At 53.6% G+C, this 12,528-nt stretch overlaps 5 protein-coding genes across 8 annotated transcripts; 2 read left to right on the forward strand and 3 right to left on the reverse strand.

Moving 5' to 3' along the window:
• Positions 1-249: 249 nt before the first annotated feature.
• H257_10569 (TKL protein kinase) lies at positions 250-3,180 on the forward strand. The gene is made up of 8 exons (XM_009837162.1): positions 250-641; positions 689-757; positions 818-883; positions 942-1,070; positions 1,119-1,184; positions 1,249-1,314; positions 1,398-1,463; positions 1,517-3,180. Exons 1-8 carry the CDS (start codon positions 292-294, stop codon positions 3,150-3,152), a joined length of 2,448 nt encoding a protein of 815 aa, XP_009835464.1. The 5' UTR covers positions 250-291; the 3' UTR covers positions 3,153-3,180.
• Positions 3,181-3,615: 435 nt separating this feature from the next.
• On the forward strand, positions 3,616-6,212 carry H257_10570 (hypothetical protein). Its single transcript, XM_009837163.1, has one exon. The coding sequence runs from the start codon at positions 3,663-3,665 to the stop codon at positions 6,117-6,119; it is 2,457 nt and encodes an 818-aa protein (XP_009835465.1). The 5' UTR covers positions 3,616-3,662; the 3' UTR covers positions 6,120-6,212.
• Positions 6,213-7,118: 906 nt separating this feature from the next.
• On the reverse strand, positions 7,119-8,862 carry H257_10571 (hypothetical protein). Of its 4 annotated transcripts, XM_009837167.1 has the most exons (4): positions 8,598-8,862; positions 8,293-8,534; positions 8,013-8,240; positions 7,119-7,955 (listed from the first exon to the last, which is right to left on the reverse strand). In XM_009837167.1, the coding sequence occupies exons 2-4, from the start codon at positions 8,503-8,505 to the stop codon at positions 7,842-7,844; spliced, it is 555 nt and encodes a 184-aa protein (XP_009835469.1). In that variant the 5' UTR covers positions 8,506-8,534; positions 8,598-8,862; the 3' UTR covers positions 7,119-7,841. The 4 variants fall into 4 exon arrangements, with proteins under 4 accessions (XP_009835469.1, XP_009835466.1, XP_009835468.1 ...); XM_009837164.1 differs by having other exon boundaries at positions 7,119-8,240; XM_009837166.1 differs by having other exon boundaries at positions 8,293-8,862.
• A 1,500-nt stretch (positions 8,863-10,362) lies between these two features.
• Positions 10,363-10,860, reverse strand: H257_10572 (hypothetical protein; the record flags this gene model as incomplete). Its single annotated transcript, XM_009837168.1, has 1 exon — positions 10,363-10,860. One exon carries the CDS (start codon positions 10,858-10,860, stop codon positions 10,363-10,365), a length of 498 nt encoding a protein of 165 aa, XP_009835470.1.
• A 247-nt stretch (positions 10,861-11,107) lies between these two features.
• Positions 11,108-12,260, reverse strand: H257_10573 (hypothetical protein). The gene is made up of 3 exons (XM_009837169.1): positions 12,190-12,260; positions 11,471-12,113; positions 11,108-11,404 (listed from the first exon to the last, which is right to left on the reverse strand). The coding sequence occupies exons 1-3, from the start codon at positions 12,198-12,200 to the stop codon at positions 11,297-11,299; spliced, it is 762 nt and encodes a 253-aa protein (XP_009835471.1). The 5' UTR covers positions 12,201-12,260; the 3' UTR covers positions 11,108-11,296.
• Between the last annotated feature and the right edge of the window lie 268 nt (positions 12,261-12,528).

Raw genomic sequence — 12,528 nt, forward strand, 5'->3', positions numbered from 1 at the left:
TATAATTCTAATGTTTCAGTGATGGCAAATGAGAAGAGGCTTCCAAGGCAAGGCATAGTTCACACTTTATGCAGAGCACGACGATGTAATAATGGCCACATCTCTTGCAGCATTAGCACGCCAATCATCATCTTGGATAGTTAGCATGTGGATGGATATTTCTCCCCTGCATTGCATGACCTGTAACAATGGAACGAGTGGGCGAGATTTCACCGGTACTGTAGTTAGTTTTGAAAAGCAATCACCCATTCACGATAGCATTTGTACTTTTGTCAGCACCAAGCAAGTGTCATGGCCGCGTATGGCCAGCGACCGATCGAGTACCCCGAGGGGGTATTTGCAGACGTGAACTGGGCGCCCGTGATCGGCACCTCTGCCCGCACCGACCTCACGCGGCCGTACTCGACGTACAGCGCGACCTGCGACGACGTGAAACTCACCTACCCTGTCACCTATCCGCCCCTGAGCCCCACCTCAGACCGCGCGTGCGTGTTGACGCCGTCTCCAGGTAAGGTTTACCGCGGCGGACTGGACGCGTACATCCGAAACCAAGCTCAAAACGGCCTCGTGCACAAGTTGAAGGGCGCCGCGGGGTTCACCGTGTCTCATGTTGAGAGCTTGCCGTCATGGGCAGATATCATGTACGAACTATGCCATCATCATCATGAATTCATACACGCGTCCATAGCATCTTGGCCAACTTGGGTATTGACACTCTGGCCAACACTTTCCAAGCTACGACCAAGGCTACGAGCTTGTGAGGACATTTGCTGGAGCTTTTGAATGATAAACGGCTCACATGAGGGTGGTACTCTAGGCACTTGCCATTCAACTCGATAAAGGACTTGTCCACCACGCAATTTCCTCTCCAGTTGGCCACGTTGTACGGTGCCACGAGGACATTTGGAGATGGTGACGTTTTGTTTTTTCTGGTGTGGTAGGAGCGTCCACCACAACAAAGTCGTGTCGTTCAACACGCTCTCCGCCGCTGGTCTCAAGTACTTGGATTTGAGTTTCAACAACATGTCGTCGTTGAAAACAACAGTCTTCCCCGACTCGCTTCGCCAATTGTACGTACACTGAACGGTATAGTAGTCGTTTTGACTCATGGAGGGCAGGTACCTCTTCAACAACCCGAGCCTCGTGCTACACAAGGCGACGTTCCCCCCCATCCTACAGACATTGTATGGTCTTTCCAAACATCATCGCATTTCCAAACATCATCGCATGTACTCCACTCGTTCATAGGCACGCCCACAACTGCAACCTGTCGTCCATTGGCTCGGTCTCGTGGCCCCCCATGCTCGATGACTTGTACAATCTCGTACATACTGTAGAACCGTCCTCCACCTTCATATCCTTTTCACAAGCGGGGCGGCGGGGGTTTACTGTAATAGGATTCTCGCCAACAATAACATCGCGTCCATTGCCAACACTTCGTTTCCACCGGCCCTGTCGTCGTTGTAAGCGCATTACGTTTACCCCTGATTTGCTCAACTCTGAGGTGTCATCGTAGAAACCTCGCCAACAACCACATCAACGAACTCAAGGCAAATTTCCCGTCCACGTTGCGGTTCCTGTACCTTGGGGGCAACCCCATCACGGCGTTTTACGCCAACGAGTCGCAGTTTGACATTCTCGCGTCGTTGCAAAACCCACAAAAGGCGACCGCTGCTTCATGTGGCGAAGCTGAGGTATACCCCGGGGACTGCAGTATTGTATTGGACACGACGGCGACCAACTCGACATGCACGGGGCACACGAGCGTCCGGCTGCTGTGGAATACGTTTCCCATTTGCATCGTGCCGGACGATCCGCGGAGTTTCAAGTCGGGGAAGAACGAGTACAACCGGTCTAAGTTTTGGAACACGACCGCCGCCCCCCCCACTGGCCCCGACGGGATGCTGCCGTGGAAGGGGGGCGGCGGCCATGGAAATCAAGGGGGAGAGGGTTCCTCTTCGTCTATGCTCGTGGGGGGCGTCTTGGTCGGAGTCGTCGTGATCCTCGGCGCGTATTACGCGTACCGGCAGTTCCAACAGCGCCAAGCGTGCCAATGGTACAACGAAGTCATGACCAAAGGAAACAAGCAGTTTGTGGACAGTGACAACGCCGCGACGACGGACCAGTGCGACATCCACCACGATATCCGGCACGACCCGTCGTTTGCAGTGTTTCGCATCCCCGCGACCAACATCGAGCGCGGCGCCGTGGTCGCGCGCGGGGGCTACGGCATCGTGTACATTGCGACGCTGCGGACGGTCGGGAAACCTCCGACACAGGTCGCGATGAAGCAAATGCTACCCGAGAAAGGGCACAACGTGGACGCGATCGAAGCGTTTATGGACGAGATCCGGGTCAGCGCACGGCTGTACCACCCCAAGATCGTGTCGTTTATCGGGATGTCGTGGACGAATTTGATGAATTTGTCCATGATCAACGAGTACATGGGAGGCGGAGACCTGTGGTCGCTCCTCGAGGTGAATCGCACGCAGCGCCGCGTCGACTGGAACGTGCGGGGAACGTTCCGTGTGGATTTCGGCCGGTCGTGGCTGTCTAGCACGACTGCATCGGCGGCGGCCAACAAAGCGCTGCTCCACGCCGGCTTGAACGACCCGAACGTGCCGTTTTCCAAGTTTTCCGTGCTCTTGGACATGTCGCAGGCGCTGCAATACCTCCACTCACCGGACATCAACATCATCCATCGCGACCTCAAGGCCAAAAACGTCTTGCTCGGCGGCGACCGCGGCGTGGCCAAGCTTACAGACTTTGGCACGAGCCGAGAGACTATGGAAGATCAAACGATGACGGCCGAGATTGGTACCGTACCGTGGATCGCCCCCGAGGTGCTCATGGGCGTGCGGTACACGAAAAAGGCAGACATATACTCGTTCGGCGTGCTTATGTCCGAGATCGACCTGTGCATCGTCCCGTATTCCGATCTCAAGATGATCGTACCCAGTGCCGGCGTCAGCGTCGCCATGGCCAAAGCGCGCATTTCCATGATGGTCGTGTCCGGGGAACTGCGGCCATCGTTCTCCAAGAATTGCCCCCAAGCCATGATTGAGATCGCGCAACGATGCCTGGCCTTTGACCCCGCGGACCGCCCCAGTGCCGATGAATTAGTATCGTGGTTCACGCAGTTTCTGGAATAACCTTGTCAAAAAGTACATGTTTTGTGAAGTTTCACTTAGCAAAGTTGCCTTGAACCACACCTTTCGCATCAAGCGTCCATTTTCTAGTCGTATAACTCAAGGGTCATTAAATCATCGTAGGAGATTTGACTGTACGTACACATTTTGCCGGTGGGTTCGAAGCCTGAACGCGATCTGCATGAGTTGCTCCGATGCTCGGTTGCTCCAAGTACTGTGCCTGGGTTGGACGAACAAGTTGCTCCAAGCAACCGAGTATTCACACACTCATTGGGACCGAGTGCTCATGACGTTTCGTGAAGCTACGGTGATGGGTGCCATGCATCTCATGCTTCTTCCAGCGTCATGTCGTGCCCAGGACTTCGCGGCTTGCAGAAAATTTGAATTTGAATTGGCGCCAAGTTTGAGGTATACTAGTACCGGATATCGGATCTTATCCGGATCACCCTGCGTTTTTTGAAATCGACCAACTGGTACTTCTCCACCCATACCAGGTAGCCAGGCAGTCCGACGATGGCGACGTCCAAGGAACGGCATTCGACGAAAGGAGTGTCATCGGCTCATCATCGTGCACATGAGGACGAAGACGACGAAGTGAGTATCGGAAGCCTCATGAAGAAGGGGAAGAAATCCCATGCGGCCAAGCTCGAAGACAGGTTGCGACAAGCACATGCCGTTCAGTCGTCCCCACCTGTCACGGTCCAATCGGCATTGGACGTGATTGAATCCGCCCTAGGGACGTTGAAAATCAAATTGGAGGGCAATACCAGCAGCAGCGTGCGAAAGTACCTCGTCAAAATGGAAGAAGGGCTGCGTGGACTACAGTCGAAGACGAAAAAGGGCAAGAAGTCGGCAGTTTCCAAAGCCGACCAAGCGACCACGACCACGAACGACCCCCCAAAGACGTCGAAGGTCATGGAACCATCCCCTCCATCTTCTTCCTCGCTCCCCGCTGTCGCCGTCGAGCACCCGTCTACTACCATCGCCGCGCCGGCACCATCTCAACCAGCAACAACCCACATCGCATTCGAGGACGACTACGTCCAGGACCTTTCCTCCATCCCACTCGATTCGTCGCTGCCTCCAGGTGTGAGTCTCCAGCTCGCGTTCACACCAGACGGCTTTTGCGACGGCATCAAGTGGCCCGTGGTTGTGTTTAACTCGATCGACATCGCCAAAGCATGGGGGATGGACGTGACGATGCTGCAGCTATTGCATCCAGGCTTCGATTCATCCACCGACCGCGTGCTGTTTTACTTTGCCCGCTTCAATACGATGCAGGACCTGAACCAGCTGGCGGTGCTGCCGCTGGACGAAGCCGCCGTGGCCCCGTGGACGTTGGACGCGTGCGCCGTCTCGTGTGAAGGCCTGTACCAGCTTGCGATGCAGCAAGCCGCGCGATTTGCCGCCGCGCTGTGTCCGTTGCATGCCATGGAATGGCTCGCGCACTGCGCGAATGCCTCCACGTCTTTTGAGTTTTCAACGCCCGATGAATTGGCCGCCATCACCGCCGACTTGCAAGCAAAAGTGTCGCATTACACGGAAAGCCAAGCGCTCTTGTACGCGTCGTGGCCGATCCTGCAGGACTCGGAAGGCTGGTCCATCGAGCCGAATCCCAGCGGCGGCAGCTACGTGACGTACGTGAGCTCGGATGGCACCCGGTTTCCGTCTAGGCTTGCCGCGCTTCGCTTTGCGCTGGCGGCGCCACTGGACGCCATCCATCAAATCGTGTGGACGTACTTGCGGCATGCGCAATTGGGTCGACAACTCGCTGGCACGACCGTCGAGAGCTTGGGCCGCCAGTACGACTCGGTTCAAGCCGCTGTCCAAGCCTACTTTGGCGGTCTCTCTGCATCGTCCCCTCGCGGGGCCATGGCCGCCGCTGCCGCCGCCGCCAGCGACGTGTCTGAGATACAGTTGCCTCCATCTCCCGAGCATACTCACTCGTCTAACGGGGTCATGGATCGCATCTTGGCGGCGTTGATGACGGCCGAATACGGGTGGTTTGAACGAAGCGACAGCATAGGACACATGTATTGCCAGCCGACGTACTCGACCGCGGCGATGCCCGTGCTCGGCACGGATTTCTTTCGAAGTGCCACCGACGTCGAGTTGTACTTGACGTCGTCGCAGCGAGACATGTGGGAGCGCCTCTGCGCTACCGCCGCCACCGCCACTACGCACCATGTTGTCAAGGCAGAAACAACAGCAGCAGCAGCTACGTCCAAGCAGATGAAGCGGCCGTCGCTGCCACCCCCCCCCAAAGCCAAAAAGCACAAACCAAGCAAAAGGCTCAAGAAATCGACATTTCAACCGACCTTTGCCGACGTGTATGCGTATTTGGAGACCAAGGGATGGTTTCACAGGCAGGATTTGGAAGCCGGGCACAGCTACTACTACAAACCTCACACGGATGTGGCAACTGCTGAGCACGGCAAGACCATGTTTGCGTCGGCGGACGAGCTGGAAACGTACCTCAAGGCGTCGTCGGTTTGGTATCGTGTGACGGAATTGCTTGAGAAAGAGCACGACACGATGGCGCTGCTCGACGCCGCCGACCATGCCGCCCCGAAACCAGCCCCGAAACCCAAACCACCCGCGGCGAAGCCCAAGCCGCCGAAAAAAGGAACCCGGGTGTCGTCCAGGTCCATGGTCGTAGCCGCGGCTGCCCCCGAGTTCAAGCCCACGTTTAGCAAAGTGTACTCGGAACTCCAAAAGGAGGGATGGTTCCATCGAAATGGCCAATTTGGGTGGAGCTACTACAAGCCTGGCACGAACGTCAAGCAAGCGCAGCTAGACGACGATATGTTTTCCAACGAAGTGCACTTGGAGCAGTACCTCAAGTCCAGTGGCGAGTGGCAGCGGGTGATTGATCAAAAGAACCAGCAGCTACAAGAACTGTATGGGTATTACCCGCCCTTGCCGTCCGTGGACAGCGGCGCCGCGCCGCCGCCGCCGTCCACTGTATAATGTACAAAGTGTTGGACATGGAAATGCTATGGTCGAGGTAGTGTGTGTTATGACCACGCTTCAACAAGAGGAATGGGAAAGTCATGGAGGACGATATGATGGGGCTACCAAGTGCTAAAGGGTAGCTAGCTAATGCTAGCTACAGAGCGCTCAAGAGTACTAGTAGCTGGCTACGGAATATGCTCAAGAGAAGCTTCCGGTAGATAGCTCTAGCTACGAAATGCTGAAGAGGAGCTACGTTAGTTAGCTGTAGCTACCGGTACAGAGTGCCGAAGGGCGTTTGTGATGACGATGTAGCCACTTCGCCCTAGCTACGGAATGCTGAGCTACGAAATGCTGAAGTGGAGCTACCGTTAGTTAGCTCTAGCTACAGAGTGCTATGTGAGCCAACATCCTCTCGAACAACTGTCCTAGCCAGTAGGTTTTCCTAGCAAGTCTTGTCAGGCCTGGGCATTATGTCGTCGAGCATGTAGATTTCAGTTGACTCAGACTGTAGAAACTCGAAGATGGGCAACCTGTGAGGAGTCCTCACATCCCTCGAGGGTTGAAGGATATGGATGTCGTCCTGTACCAAGTTTGTGCCATCCCTTCCTCAAGCTCCCATGTCGCTGCGTCGAACGCAAGTGATGATGAAGCATGTTTCTGGAAGCATCGAATCTCAACGTTCACACTCCCATGAGCCATTGGTTTGGGCATGGTTGGAACTGCGCGAGTTCGGATTGGCTACATTATCCGGATAATGTGATGTGGCGCCATATTGCGTCAACACGTTTTATTCACGTACTGTACAGAATGAACAGCATGGACTCATCTTTGGTACCAAGGGCGATGACAATCTCACCATGTAATTAGTATGGGCGACGATATACTGACCCTGTAGTTATGTACTTCAGGCTCTGCATGTCTACCATTGTGATCGGCGTTCACAGTACTTGGTTTGGTGTCGTATCAGAATAAAACGCATTAAAAACGACCCATCATATATACTGTTTAAACGTCTCGTTTGATGCGACAGATTATACGGATACTCAGAGCAGGGAAACGTCCATGACCACAATCGTGAATTCCAAATTACCACTGGATGATGATGGCGCCCGAGAAGGCCACTTCAGCGGAACCGACGCCCGCAGCAATCCAACTGGGCAAGACATCGGACCCCGCCGTATATGGAGAACTCGACGCGGCGTCGGCCCCACCTCCTGCCGACGACGACAGCTGGACGACACGGCCGCACACGCTCCTGGTTGGGTTCATCACGCTCGTGTACTTTTTGTATGCGCTGCTGCATCAAGACCCGGCGTCGACCCAAGTCGACGACCTCAAGAGCGGTGTCAAGTTTGCTTGCATCTTCTTCCTCGTGTACTGCGTGCTGCAACTTCGAGACGGGCATTTCATCCGTCCGCATCCTGCGATCTGGCGGTTGATCACAGGCATCTTCATTTTGTACGAGATGTTGTTGATCGTGTTGTTGTTCTTGAAGACCCCGGACGCACGGCAATTTCTGCGGCACTACGACCCGCGTCTCGGCGTGCAGTTGCCGGAAGAAGGGTTTGCCGAGGACTGCCGGTTGTTCACCCCCGAGCACCCGACTAACGTCATGGCCAACATCTCGGCGACGTTCTTCGACCGGTTCGTGATCATGCACTTTCTCGGGTGGATCGTCGGCGCGCTCATGATTCGCAGCTACACGGTGTGCTGGCTCATTTCGATCTTGTTTGAGTTTTACGAGCTCAGCTTTGCGCACTGGCTAAAAAACTTTGCCGAGTGCTGGTGGGACCAAGTGATTCTGGACGTGCTCGTGTGCAACGCCGCCGGGATTTGGCTCGGCATGCGCATCTGCCGGTACTTTGAGATGAAAAAGTACAACTGGGTCGGGTGGCGCAAGATCCCTACCGTGTCGGGACGGGCGCGGCGCTTTGCCGCGCAGTTCACGCCCGCGAATTGGCTCGCGTACGACTGGAAGATGTTTCGATCTGCTTCGCGGTTTTGGATGGTTATGTTTATGGTCGTGATCTTGTCAGTGATGATGCTCAATTCGTTCTTTCTCAAGACTGTGCTGTGGGTACCTGCGTCCAACTCGCTCAACGTCGTGCGCCTCGGCATCTGGTACAGCGCCGGCAGCTACGCGATCGCCGAGTTTTACGTGTTCATGGCGTACACAGCTCCGACCAACCTGCCGCAGGGGGTGGCCGCGCCGTCCCGCAAGCTCGGGCCCCGCGCGTGGCTCGGTCTGGGGGTCGTCGTGACCGAGGTGTGCTTGATCCTTAAGCATGGCCAAGGGATGTTTACCGCGCCATTTCCCACAATGGTCAAAGTCGGATGGGCGATAGCGTTCGTGCTCTTGTTTGGCGGGTCGAGTGTGTACTTTGCCTGGGTCCATCGCCATCGACGAGCTCAAGACGACAAAAAGACAAACTAGATAGTATAGTAGTAGGAATAGGAGTACAGTAGTAGGAGTATACTAGGTGACGAACGTACCATAATACAGACTGGTGGTATGTTGTGTTCAAGGTACACTGTGTCGACGGTTGGGAACGATACTGTATGTCGTGCCACTGCAGACACACATCTTGGCGTCGAGATGTGTGGTACTCGTTAACGATGGGCATGGCAGAGCTGAAGTCATGCTACAAGTGATGTGTGCGGGTGGTCTCGAAGGCGAAAGGATAACATCGAGAAGACGGCGGTGCTGCTGTATGGCCTCGACGGAGACTGCAAACTCGAGGGCTAGAGGTTGAAGGGGATGGTGACGACATAGTCCAATGACGGGGTACCTCTCGCCGAACCAACGAGGCACATGCAGTCGAAACTCTAGGCTTGGCATGATTGTTGTCATGAATTGTTGTGTCTACCGGGTAGTCACTTAGAGAACTTATCACTGCCCTCTCAGGTCCATAGCTTCAGTATGCCAACCAGTACATGCCGGTGCATCAAGCAGCATACGACCCCGTTCACATTATTCACATTGACTATGACCAAGCAGAAACGGCGGTTTCAGGTCTGGGTCGGGTTTGATTGGTGCAAATACACCAATCAAATCGCAGAGTTTAAATTCTGTGGTTTCGACCAAGGCCCAACAAAAAATAATCTAAAAAGAATACTATTCAATAATTTAAATAAAATAAATTATTCTTTGTTATTCAGTCCTTGAGTAAATAATCTATAATTGTTCCGTATGTAAATAAATTGTTCAGGTTTTTGAAGCCATAAAATAAATGATTCATTTCGACCAATTTATTCGTAGGCGTTTTCAATGATCTTATTGGACCAATTGTTAGGATGAAAAGCTCCGATTGGCCCTAAGTATTGAACGGCAAAAGTTAACTGCATGTACATGTACGTATTGTACAGACCCCGTCGAATCGAATGTCGCCGCCGAATCGAATCACGAATCGACGCTTTTGGCTAACCCAATTTTGAGTGGATTTGATTGGCTCTTACAGAAAGGACAAGTATATTCAACCAATCAGAAATCCAGCGTGGTTCAATATTGATTAGACAAACCGCGCGAATTTTGGAAGTGCCTCGCATTAATACATAGTATTGCCTTTGATGTCGGCAGCATTGAACGCCCTCCGTGGTATGGCTTTTGCCGAGCTTATTCCTTCATTGCCGCTTTATTGCCCCAACGTCAAGAATGTATGCGCGATTCTTCTCAGGCCGTTGGCAACCACCGTTGTGACTAAACTAATTGTTGGGATCAAATGTGAACTATGCAGAAAATCGTGCAAGGTGCTTCGAAGTTCTACGTAATGCTAGTACAGTACTATATAGCAACGAGCTAAAGCAAGTTCATTTCATTCCGATAACAGCATATAGTACCCATTGAATAGTTTTTTTAAAATTGTTTGAATTATTCAAATAATTCATTCGCTCCGGGCGCAGGGGGGAATAAATAATTCAACAGGGCAGGAGGCACAAATAAATAACTCAGTCCATAAGTCCTTGTGAATTTGAATGATCTTGTTTTCTCTTCGAGCACAAATAAGTAAAAAATAGTATTTTCAATGGCCTTGATGCAATGTACAGCCGCGGCGAGTACCGCCCCGCGACCACCATCATGGCCACGAACAGCGGAATCACATTGATGATCAACATGTTCTCGAATGATATCCCCGCCGCGACCAAGGCCCCGTACATCAGCGCACAAGTTGCCGCATGAGCGCATAGAGCCAACGCGCACAGCTTGGACCCACATGTAGAATGTTATGACGAGCGCAAAGGTGGACATGACTTCATAAATTTACGAGCCGCCCACGGACCGAGACGTGTCGGCGGGCACGACGGCCACCATCGCGGCGGCGACGAGTGCCATGGAAGCGCGGCAAGTCACGTCCTTGGTCAAGAGGTACGTGGCCACGATGGTCCCCACGCCGAAGATTGGCGCGATAAGCACGCATGTGTTCCGGAGGATGGTGGGAAGGCGAAACACGACGTTGAGCGTCCAGTGCAACAGGGACACCGTCGACATGAGCCAGGGGTAGATGGTGCCACACACGGCGCGACCCAGCGGGTACCACGATCGATCGTCAAACCAGTCGAGGACTTTGTTGGCTCGGAAGTTGAAGTATGGGTTGATTTCGTGGATTACGCCGTTGTATCGTGCGACCAAGAACAGACGAATGGCAAAGGCTTGGGATGCAGATGAGACCAAGGAGCGTGTACTTGGCGGCGGATACGAGTGGCGACAGCGATTCCTCGTACCGTCCGAACGACGACGGTGCCATGGTCGAGTGATCATGCCAAAGATAACGTGCGTTTGGTCTTGGACGGGGCCGACAATCAGGGCCGGCAGTGGTCATGGAGGTGGTTCATGGAGGCGGTCGTCGTCCACGTGACTATCTTGGTCACCGTCTTCTTCGGATCTTGCGTTGGGGTTGATTGAATGAGCTGCCGTCAGGACCGTCGTGCCATGATTCTTGCGCCTTGCTGACTTGGGACTCGCGAAGATACACAATATCAAACGTGTTTTAAACTCGTTTGAGACGTCTGTTATAATGACATGCATCAAGCTTATTGGATTATCTATATCCGGATAATATCGTATCCGGTAAACAAAACATTTAAAATCAATCCAACAATTCACATCCGCGGCGGCGATCAGGATGGAAGTCGGAATCGTGTTGTTTTACTACGCACACGACATCTCCCGTAGATGTAATCTTCTTCATGGTGCTTTATGACGAGGACGACGCTGCCGCCTTGGCTTCGGCGCCGGCGCGGGCATCTTCCTTCTCTTTCTCGATCGAGGCGCAGACGGATTCGACGGTCGCATCGGGCACCGCCTATCGCAAACCACATGTGATGTCAGGCTCCCAATCTGCATGCAACATGTGTTAGGAATGACCTACCGACGAGATACCACCGCGGCGAACGACAGCCACTTCAATATTCTTGCTGCCGGCTTCGACGACTTCCAACAGGGCTTTCACGGCCAACCGCACCGCCGCGTCTTCGTCCATGTCCTGCACGTAGTTCTTTTCCAAGAACTCCCGCGTGGATTTCTCGTTGCGTCCCGTCGCGTTTGCCTTCCACGCCGTGAACGTGCCCGATGGATCAGTCTGGTACAGCTGCGGCACGCCCTTGGTGTCGCAGCCTGCGATGAGCATGGAAATACCAAACGGGCGCACCCCGCCTCGCTGTGTGTAGCGCTGTTGCACCTTGGCTACATACCGCGCGACATATTCGACCGACGGCGCGTCTTCCACGGTCAAGCGGTAACTTTGGCATTCCAAACGCGCTTTGTTCACGAGCACACGGGCATCGGCAGTCAAACCGGCAAATGCCAAAGTGATGTGGTCGTCCACCTTGCAAATCTTGCGCACCGTACGTGGATCTTGGAGCTTGGCGGTTTCCTTACGTTCCACGGCCAGGACGACGACGTCCACGCCGCGGACACCCACAACGACAGCCCCGCGCTTCACGGCTTCCATGGCATATTCGACCTGGAACAAGTGCCCATCCGGGGAAAACACGGTAATCGCACGATCATATCTACACATATGATCACCCATGAGCTATATACACGTGATTCCTGAAGCGACGGACTGCGGCGACGACGGCCACATACCTCGACGCCATGATTTGAGTCCTTCTGCGCTTCTTCTAATGCAATTGAAATCTGACGAGGGGGAGATCCCCTCCAATACTTAATACTATTTCAAAGAGGTTGGCCAATTGCATCCCCAGGTTTGGTTGAGATGATAAGTTCGAACTGCCCTAGATCCGTACGTAAGAGGAGGGGTTAAGGGGTTATAGAATTTATAGGTAACTACCGGAATGCATACCAACTACATTATCGGTTATGGCAGAGGGCCTGCAATTGTACATGAGGCGAGAAACGAGTAACCAAGTTGATTAACTACGAAGGATAAGTTTGGTTTGTTGTACCGGTTGTCCATTGTCGGAC

The sequence above is a fragment of the Aphanomyces astaci genome, assembly GCF_000520075.1.
Source record: "Aphanomyces astaci strain APO3 unplaced genomic scaffold supercont1.29, whole genome shotgun sequence".
NCBI classification, from domain to species: Eukaryota; Oomycota; class Saprolegniomycetes; order Saprolegniales; family Verrucalvaceae; genus Aphanomyces; species Aphanomyces astaci.

Coding starts and splice junctions, on each gene's coding strand:
- H257_10569 (XM_009837162.1), top strand. CDS start 292: ATGGCCGCGTATGGCCAGCGACCGATCGAGTACCCCGAGGGGGTATTT. Junction 758..817: donor ACGACCAAGGCTACGAGCTT/GTGAGGACATTT, acceptor GTGGTACTCTAG/GCACTTGCCATTCAACTCGA. Junction 1,315..1,397: donor CCCCCCATGCTCGATGACTT/GTACAATCTCGT, acceptor TTACTGTAATAG/GATTCTCGCCAACAATAACA.
- H257_10570 (XM_009837163.1), top strand. CDS start 3,663: ATGGCGACGTCCAAGGAACGGCATTCGACGAAAGGAGTGTCATCGGCT.
- H257_10571 (XM_009837164.1), bottom strand. CDS start 8,505: ATGGCGATGGACCCAGGCAAAGTACACACTCGACCCGCCAAACAAGAG. Junction 8,241..8,292: donor GCGGCCACCCCCTGCGGCAG/GTTGGTCGGAGC, acceptor GCGATCGCGTAG/CTGCCGGCGCTGTACCAGAT.
- H257_10573 (XM_009837169.1), bottom strand. Junction 11,405..11,470: donor GCCGCGGTGGTATCTCGTCG/GTAGGTCATTCC, acceptor GGTTTGCGATAG/GCGGTGCCCGATGCGACCGT.